This window comes from Lactuca virosa, chromosome 4, assembly GCF_052849685.1.
Source record: "Lactuca virosa cultivar CGN04683 chromosome 4, Lactuca_virosa_CGN04683_v6, whole genome shotgun sequence".
NCBI classification, from domain to species: Eukaryota; Viridiplantae; Streptophyta; class Magnoliopsida; order Asterales; family Asteraceae; genus Lactuca; species Lactuca virosa.
This window is the reverse complement of record NC_136429.1, coordinates 340693983-340704109: the sequence shown is the minus strand read 5'-3', so window position 1 is coordinate 340704109 and position 10127 is coordinate 340693983. Positions and strand designations below refer to the sequence as shown.

The window sequence follows — 10127 nt, the reverse complement described above, 5'->3', positions numbered from 1 at the left end:
TATGGTTTAAAATGGTTTCTTGTTGAACTTTTGCGCGTGTGTGTATATATATATATATATATATATATATATATATATATATATATATATATATATTATTCAATAAACATTTTATAAAATGGATAGAGGATGGACTCATACCCCACGTTACTAAAATTGGTTGATTCTTATACAACAATGTTTTCTATATACACAATCATTTATGATTTAAAATAATATATTATACAACTTTATAAAATGTAACATAGAAAAAAACTATTATATACAAATTACTTCCTTTAACAAAACATACAAGAAACACATGATTAACTTTAACTGTTATATACAAATTACTTCCTCTAACAAAGCATACAAGTAACACATGATTAATGAGGAGAAAAAAACAAGACTATAGCTAGGGATGAACTGTCATAACCGAAAGGTGTTTTCTAAAAATAGAAAATGATATTTTTAGAGGTTTTGATAATTTTATTATTCTACTTAAAAATAAATGTTTGGACTTTTTTTTTGCCTCCGATCAAATATTAGAAATATAAAATATTTTTTAAACACGGAAGAGAGAGAAAAAATAGATATGCTTAGTTATTTTTAAAAAATAAAATATGTTAACTTACCTTAAAAAAGGAAACAAAACTATTTACGTTTTATTTCTTAAAAAAGTCTTGCAAAGGAAACAAAACTATTTACGTTTTATTTCTTAAAAAAGTGTTGCATTATATCTGCTCACTGAATTTATTAAGAAAAATCAATTTCTATCATTTTTTCCACGTAAACACATGAAACAAAAAAAAAATCAATTAAATCATTCGACTTTTGTATTATGTGGTAGTTTATATGTTTTTGAAGATAAATTATAAATATTAATCACATTTCACTTTCATATCACCGCTTGAAAAGTATTCAAACGAATACATACAAATAACGAATGTATATTTCAAATCATAATAAAATGTTGGCCAACAAAAATTTTCAAATCACAATAATGTTTAAAAAAAATGTTTGACGATAAATAAACATTCACCATACTCCAGTAGTTGTATATCGTCACTTGAAAATGTTGGATATGGATTTAAATCAAATTATCAAAACATATACAACTAATATTCTCAGACACTTTATTGTTCGTTGACACAAATAGAAGTTGAAGGATTATGTGTTTTGGATTCATCAAGTGATGATATGAAGTAGGAGTAGGATGAATGTTTACTTATCATCAAGTTTTTTTTTTTTTTTTTTTAACATTATTATAATTTAAGTATCTTTGTTGGGCAACATATTATTGCGATTTGAGATATACATTGCTTCGAATATTTGATACGGATAAGTTCCACTATTTTGTTGGACAAAATTTAATATAAGTATAAAATGACACATAATACAAAATTGACAAATTTTATGGCAAACTTAAAATGACAAATTATGCGTCAAAAACATCTAAGATACCACAGACTACCGAATTGAATGGTTTAATTGAAAAGAAAAAAATGACCAACGTCGCTTTTTTTTTTCTTCAATTCAACAACCACAAGATTTAATACAAGACTTTTCCTTTTACGAAAATAATTGAACTATTTTTTTTTAAGTAAGTGAATACGTTTTCTTTTTAAGAATAACTAATAACTAACATGTTATATAATCTTTCTATCTCATCCGTATTAAATGGAATTTTATAATCCATCTCTCCAATATTAATTCAAGAGCAAAAAGTCCAAAATTTTATTTTTTAAATGGAAGGATAAAATTATCAAGTAGATATATCAAGACGGATATAAACAAGGTCGATCTAGGTCGATATCTTTATCGAAACCAAAATTCATTCGGAGTAACTTTTTTTCCTTATTTAACACCTACTAATAATTACAACCTATATCTGTCCAAGTTTAAATTTCTTAAAAGAATCTTACCATTTTATTATTGTTTTTGTTTTTCTTACATACATCCCATGTGAGACCCGGTGAATACCGCCCATAGAAATTGTCACATGAGTTTTGCTCGAGTATGCTATCATAAACGTCATGACATAGCCAAACTATGATCCAAAAAAAGAAGTCAAAAAGCTAAGAGTTTTAGTGCACAAAAGCCTCCAAATAAGGACTATTTTTAGACATTAGCTAGAGAATTGTGACCCTTTTTTTCACCGTTTCAAACAGATAATCTTCATCATATATATCCTATGATTGAAAATTTTGTATATATAGTCATTCAAGTTAATTCCTAGCTCCTTCATCTTTACATCGGAGAACTGTGTTTAAACTTTATTGGCAATGGACAGACGCATATGGTGGTTCACGGCGGTAGTGGTGGTGGCATGTTGGTGGAAAGGTGTCAAGGGAGTAGCGCAGGCTCCAGCGATATGGGTTATGGGAGATTCATTGGTGGATAATGGGAATAACAACTTCCTCAGGAGCATGGCAAAAGCTAATTATTATCCTTATGGTATCGATTACTATCGCGGTCCTTCTGGTAGATTTTGTAATGCAAGAACATTTAGCGACATTCTTGGTACGCAATTAACTCTTTCACATTCATAAATTAACATTTTTATTCATCAGTTGTATATTTATAAGTTAACCGTGGGAGGATTAATGATTTTTGTGTACAGGAGATTGGTTGGGAATACCCGCTCCACCTCCATTTTTAGACCCCACAACGGCCGGAAATAGGATCCTAGGGGGTGTCAATTATGCTTCAGCTGCTGGTGGCATCCTAGATGAAAGTGGCTCACACTATGTAACTTCCTACCTTTTTGACTTTGGAAGTCAAACCAACCCCATGTTTAACGTCAGAAATTTATGAAATATTAAATGAACAACTAAAAACTCCATGAAATAGAAACATAGTGGAGCGCCATGATTATGTTGGAGTGCATAAAAGCAAAAAATTGAACTAATTAAAAAGTCCAAAAGTATTTCGGTTGAAGGATATATCTGGATGCGGCATTAATTGACTAATTTCATGCATGCTTTTATTGCAGGGAGACCGTTACACCCTGAGCCAACAAGTTGTGAACTTTGAGACGACATTAGGCCAATTAAGGAGCATGATGAGCCCAGGGAACCTCACACAGTTACTCTCAAATTCCATAGTAGTCATGGTATTTGGCAGCAACGACTACATTAACAATTACCTCATGCCAAACATTTATGCTTCACGTCGCACTTACACTCCTGAAGCATTTGCCAACACCCTTCTCAACCGCTATGCCCTCCAAATTCACGTATAATATATATATATATATATATATATATATATATATATATATATATATATATATATATATATATATGTCTTTTAAGTGTTTTCTTTACCTGCTATATTTTTTAATATTTATGAGTGTTTTCAATATATATAGGCACTATACAGTTTAGGACTACGGAAATTCTTTATACCAGGGATTGGGCCACTTGGGTGCATTCCAAATCAGTTAGCCACTGGTCAAGCACCTGCTGGGAGATGCGTTGATTCGGTGAACCAGATGCTCGGACCCTTTAACGAGGGACTCAAAAAACTAATTGATCGGTTTAATGACGGATCGCACCCTGGAGCCATATTTGTCTATGGAAACACATATGGTGTTTTTGGTGACATCTTGAATAATCCTGCAAGATACGGTAATCAAAAAATCGACAACACAACTTAATTTTAACCTCATCCTGAGAAGTTGTTCTAGTGGTGAATGAGTGGGATTATGAATTTGCACTTGAAATATTTTTGTATATCGCAGGGTTTACAGTGAGAGATACAGCATGTTGTGGGGTAGGGAGGAACCAAGGACAAATGACATGCCTCCCATTACAAACACCATGCTTCAACCGTGATCAATACGTGTTTTGGGATGCTTTCCATCCAACTCAAGCTGCGAATGCTGTTCTTGCTCAGAGGGCATACTCTGGATCCTCCACCGACTGTTATCCTATCAACGTTCAGCAATTGGCACAATTTAGGCTGTGATTGTGTTTTTACGGATGGTTTTGTGAATCAGGCCAAGATCATGTTTCTTTCGAGAAAAATGTTATGTTGGTTGTGTACTTATGAAACATTATTATATATATATTAAGATTGTGAAAAATTTCAACAGTAAACGATCGTGTTTCTCTATTTTGGTCCCTGTGGTTACCATCTTAGTCCCTATATTTTCATTTATTTGCCACTTTGCTTTGTGATTCTATGCCGCATTCGTTATCTTCTTTCTGTTCCTTCCCATCGGTAAGATAAGTATATATAGTGTTTTTATAATCGGGTTCCTATTTCGTGTCAAATATTACTCTATTCCACGTGTCTTCTTCCTGTTGTTTTGCTTTTTAATTGCAGATCATTCTTTCTTTTTCTTTGTCTTTCCCTTTTGTTCGTCATCCGGTTCGGTTTCTCCGCTTCACTCCCTATTTCTCTCTTAGGTAATATTCCTCTGTTATTCTTCTTTTCTTTCCTCTATTGTCGTAATTTTGCTTGCTTTCTTCCCGCAGTGTTGTCGTTTTATTATGTCATGGCTGTTCCGGGGAAGCGGACTGCTGACGACGCCGCTTCGTCGTCGGTTGTTGTCCCTATTGGTGGCCGCCGGAAGTGTCGACGTCTTGATAGCCTCTCTGTCCTTCCCCAGTACCTCAACTGTGGTGACTGTAGCTGGGTTTGTGAGTTTTGCGGTGCGTTTTCCTGGTATGTCGAGAGGGCTCTTATGGATCGATGTCTTATTTCAGAATGAAAGGGTTTCAACATCGATTTATGACTTCCAGGTATCTCACTCCTAATTTCGGATTTGAAGAAGGTTACACTTCTATTTGATTCTAACTATCTCGCCCCTGATTTCCTTTCCGGTTTTGGTTTTGGACTTGAGTAGGACCAATCGATTGGTTGTTGATTACAAATATCTGTTTTCATATAGAATCGATTGTAAGTATCTCCTAATTTTTTTTTTCTGGCTTTGTACTTTGTTGTGTTTTCTATACAGCAATTCGTAGCTTATGAATTTTGGAGATTTTTTTCTTTTGTGTGTATGTAGGCATCGTCGGACAATGGAGCAGAAGAATCAGCGACAGAAGAAGAGGAAAGGTATGAAGGATATGAGGTAGAGATTGAGCAAACTTATGGTTTCAGATTCGTGAATGGTAGAGATATGCACATAAAACTAAGATGTTTACAATTGGGGATAAAGTTGTGGCCACCAGCTATTTGATGAAATGCTTGACTCACTTTTCCTGTTTTTCTTCTCGTCCTTTTAGATGTACTTTATCATTTCACAAACGGATTTCATATCACTTTATTGGATTGGGTTGAGTTTAATTCATTTATTATGAATTTGGAAAACATTCTGATTCTATGCAACTTTTTGAATGATTTTTTTGTTCATTTTGTTATAGGTTTACCAAACTACTGTTGTTGGGCTAGGACATTCCACATGTGTAGCCATTGGTGGGGATCATTTTAATGGGACCAACTTCATTGACTGCATGAGAAAATTCATTGTTGATCCTCATACAGAAGGTAACTCAACTTTTCAAATGAATTTGGTATTTTGGTAGGTTTTTTTAAATTTGGCTAATTGCATCTGTGGATAATTATTGTGTTTCCAACATGAATATCATAAGAAATTTGTCACTTGCTTTTTTGAGTTTTTTTTGTAACTTTTAAAGATTATTCTGTTAGGGTTGCCTTAAAGCACAAGTCTATGGCTAAATTTATTTGTTTCTAAGGTTAAACATAATACTTTCCATATGTAAATTAATGTTATGTTTAAAGGTGGATGTTGTTTGTTTAAATGCAACTCTGTACATCCTAATGCAGATGTGTGTACAATTTCTTGGTTGACTGGCCGTTCACTTCAAAGGGTTAATCAGAGGTTAAAAGATCGATGCAGGGTATGATTTCAAGGTTGATGTTGTTTGTTTTTGTTGATTGTTTTGCATAGTTTTTTGAAGTTTTGAATTGAGAATTTATTGGTTATTTTGATTGCAGAGTTTGTTTGATGCATAAATCCATTTTTATCATAAGGATAAAATGGTACAATTAATAGTATTTGGTCCTAAGTTTAAATGTAGAAAAAAGGAATTTATTTGATATTCAGTGAGTTTTGACAAATTTTCATAATCTAAAAATATGGTAAACTTGATAACCCATGTTGCCCTTGAATTGGTTAGGTGGATGAGCAAGAAAATTGAAAAATGTGAGAAAGAAATTTGAATGATTTCTTGATGAAGATAGGCTTCAAGGGCCGTGGAAATTGCATTATTAAAGAAATTAAACAAATCCATGGAGTATGCATTTGGCGAAAATGGGTATGTGGCTACTTCTCTTTTAACTATTTTTTTTTACTTTTTTTAATAAACCCTTTTTACATGCTACAGTGCCAATTCCATCAAGCATTTTGTCTCTCCGATCTGCAACAATGTTAGATGGGTTGCTTCGGGGCAGTCGTTTCACCTCCAAATGGTTAGATTGCTTCATATAACTCTTGATTTTTGTACTGTTTTTTCTGAAACCAAATCACCCTATTTATTTTAAATCACATAAGAATATAAAATAGACGTACGTATTAGATTCGTTAAGATGGTGAAGGGCATTATTGGAAACGTTCCTGTTTTTGGAATTTGCATCAGCCATCAACATGCCTTGGTTGTGTAGACATACGAAACAAAATGTTTTTTTTAAATACAGATGGTTATGTGATCCTTATTAATCATTAAAATCCTTATTATTTTGTTTTGTGTTTATTTATTGAATTTACAGGTTTACAAATGTTACACAACCTAATGAGAGACATTACAGATAAGAGTTCATTAAGATTCCAACATTAGGAAAGCTTCTCAAGGTAAGTATTAGAAAGTGTGAGAAAGTTAATATCATACACAAATTGTTAAATCACCATATTATCCATGGTAGGTCTTTGAGTTTCTGGCTGAACGAAAGATTCTTACACTGCAAAATATCTTAAAACCTTCTCCTAATGGGCCAAAAGGTTTGAACAAATTATGAATACACTTATTTTTTCTATATTAAAATTTAAAATATTTTATAGTTTTGCTTCCTTCGATAATGAAACTCCTGTTGGTTTCTTTTTCAGCTCCAAAGAATAGATTTTGTCATTGACAAAGCATAGGGACAAACATGTTGGTTTTAAAATGTTAACTCCAAAATAGCAATATATTTTTGTATATCTGTGCATTAAGTTTTTTTGTTTTGTTTATTGTCCATTAGGTCCATCAAATTAGCCGAAATCCCCGTCACAAGTGGATTCGACGATAGTAATTCTCATTATGAAGTGCACTCTTGGTGAAGAAAAAATGCACATCGATATGTCGCCTGAACATGACAGCCTAATCGATATGTACACAAATAGCACATGCCGTTTCTTAATTTATCAGTTTGCGTTGAATTGTTTCCAATATAATTATGAAAGAGGAAAAACACTTGCAATGGAAAAACTCCAGAAAAACTAAAAGCTACCTTCCAACCCCCGCAACGCGGGGGAAACCTTTCTAGTTAAAATAAAAATATTACATATAAATATCTAGCAAGGATATGTTATTATAACATGGATTTTACTTTGAATCTTGGATCTCATACCATTTTATATAGAGATACTCATTAAAATCACCATACAAAGGGTGAGATCTGCTATTACGAAAATAACCAAATTTAAATTACCAATTTTGAGCTCATATGAAAATTGATTACATTAACCGTTGATTTCTCCTTGCTACTCACGAAAAGGAAATAGATGTTTTCTCAGGTCATGTAAAGATTGAATCTTTTTTTATTGAATCATGAGGTGGATACAATTAATCCAAACAAGGTATGAATAAACTTGTGGACAAGAGTTTTAGGAATTTATTTTCTATATAATTGTATTATGAAAAACAAAGAAGAAAAATCCAAGGGAATCATGAACACACAATTAGCCAATGGGAGAGATGAATATAGAAAAACTTTAACACTCTTCTAGCTCTAGCAAAACACTAGTCAACAACGAAAATGTTCTAAGATAAGTTTAATGTGTAGTATCACATATTGTTTCTATTCTAAAGATTTAGAAATGTATGAGGACGGAAGGTTACATGTCGGATAAGAGAAATCAAATCAGTTGTGCCATAGCTCAAGGATTTACATGGTACAAGAATAAAGGACATAATTGTGGAATGTACAACAAAGACACATTCCAACTGCCATAAGAACACCTTGAAATCTTCTGGAAAGATTAGCTTTGATGATAAAAATGGATACAAATGGAATGTATACATCGTGAGTTCGTTGATGAAGTGTAGTTATAAGTATCTTCAAGGATGGTCTGGTTATTCTTGAAAACAAATAATGATCATTTTTTGTGACTTACATAAAATATATTTCCTTGGAGACATAATCTAACTAATATATTGTGCTTTTATGCTAACAGATTGTGTGCACCTATAATTTTATCAAATGATAAATAGTTAGTTTTTTGGAAAACGGAGAATGAATATAATTAAACAAATACTATCTGCCTAGCAAGGAACTAAGCATGAGCCGACAAAGTACAAAAGCAGGTTAAAGGCAATTTAGAGGGGAACAATTCCAGACCCCAATTGCAAGATAATATTTATCATATATGTTTACACCAAACAAAAGATAAAGACATAGAATCAGCAGCTTCCTTCTCAGGGAATGAAGAAACATTGTTGAAACCTTGGCATTTCTCACATTCCATTAGCTCCATAAGAGAATAAGCAATTGTTATGAATACTTTCTTTTCCTTGGGCAATTTCCCCATGATGCCATGAAATCTAAGAAATTAACCACACTAGTCGGGTATGTTTGATGTATGCCACACCAATTGAAATTCCATTCTCTCGCTTTAGTCACCACTTCACATTAAACTAACGCATGATCCATATTTTCGTCCTTTTTACCTCAATGTACGCACATAACACAGGATAAAGACCAGATGTTTACACCTCTTTTTTTCAAAGTAACAACTGAAATTATGTTCTTACTAGCCATGAGTTTGTAAGAGGAGCCATTTTTAACGAAGCTACATAGTTTTTGCAAAAAAAATGGTCAGTTTAGCATCAAGGTTTCGGCGCATGACATCAACTGAATAAGCACCATTAGGGGAAAGATTGCATCTAAGATCATTAGGAGATTTTTTTAAGATAGATCACACATGATGGTTGTGATCTGGGCAAATTTAGTTTTGAAATCATGTCCAGTAATAATAGGTTGTTTCTAGCCCCAGGAGCATCCATCCTGTGAGACATGATTCGAGAGTTTGCAATGTTTTCAAGACTCTAAGGAATATATAAAAGGGAACCGAGTTTGTAGTTTAGAGTTACCGAACCAAGTGTATTTCCAAAAGATTGTCTTATCATTGGTACCTATAATATGTGGAAATACATCATGAAAGTTAATGTGCATTGAGTCGAGATGCCTTGCAGCTTTTGCAATGTTGCATAAATCACCAATCACAAATTAATTTGCTATATGTGCCACTGATTTTTTATCCAATTTGTGAAAAATATCACAATTTTGAAAAGAGAGAAATAGTAAGTAAGGAGACTACCAAGTACCGTTTTAGTACTCTCATTGTATTCTCTTATTTGAGTGACCCTATGCCTAAACCACCATCATATTTAGGTGCAAGCACCTTTAGCCAAGATACCCAATTAATTTTTGATACATTCTCGAATCCACCCCATAAAAAGCGTCTTCTACTTTTTTCAAGAAAATCGATGATACAAGTTAGGGCTTTGAAAAGAGAGAAATAGTAAGTAAGGAGACTACCAAGTACCGTTTTGATGAGGGTTAGATGCCCACCAAAAGATAAGGTTTTCGATTTTCATAACGACAACTTTCTTTGGAATCTACTAAGAATGGGTTTCCAATTTTTTTAAGTGACATGTTTTTGCATCAACCAGAATCCCTATGTAATTGAAAGGAAAAGAACCTGTGACATAACCAAGTAAACATGCCCAGTTATTATTTTTTACAGAGGAAGTAATGTTGGGCTTATAAGGGTCTTTTGGCCACAAAGGATCCATGTTCAAAACATGTCTAGGAACCTAATAAAACAAAAAGACATACTTTTGTGGTCTTTAATTTCTTAGTCTTTGCCAGTTGATCAGACTTTGGAGGATCCAACAGAGAATCCCTCTTTCATGATC

At 33.0% G+C, this 10127-nt stretch overlaps 2 protein-coding genes and 1 long non-coding RNA gene across 3 annotated transcripts; all 3 read left to right on the top strand.

The window, feature by feature from the left end:
* The first annotated feature begins 2107 nt into the window (after nt 1–2107).
* On the top strand, nt 2108–4063 carry LOC145168944 (GDSL-like Lipase/Acylhydrolase superfamily protein). The gene is made up of 5 exons (XM_079087586.1): nt 2108–2502; nt 2603–2730; nt 2975–3217; nt 3353–3611; nt 3725–4063. Exons 1-5 carry the CDS (start codon nt 2265–2267, stop codon nt 3949–3951), a joined length of 1095 nt encoding a protein of 364 aa, XP_078943712.1. The 5' UTR covers nt 2108–2264; the 3' UTR covers nt 3952–4063.
* Nucleotides 4064–4473: 410 nt separating this feature from the next.
* Nucleotides 4474–5686, top strand: LOC145106187 (uncharacterized). The gene is made up of 5 exons (XM_079043206.1): nt 4474–4730; nt 4835–4887; nt 4997–5046; nt 5355–5478; nt 5628–5686. The coding sequence occupies exons 1-5, from the start codon at nt 4681–4683 to the stop codon at nt 5684–5686; spliced, it is 336 nt and encodes a 111-aa protein (XP_078899332.1). The 5' UTR covers nt 4474–4680.
* A 172-nt stretch (nt 5687–5858) lies between these two features.
* LOC145168943 (uncharacterized) lies at nt 5859–7327 on the top strand. Its single transcript, XR_013742190.1, has 3 exons — nt 5859–6269; nt 6339–6423; nt 6721–7327. It is a non-coding gene; the product is annotated as an uncharacterized LOC145168943 (long non-coding RNA).
* The last annotated feature ends 2800 nt before the right edge of the window (nt 7328–10127 follow it).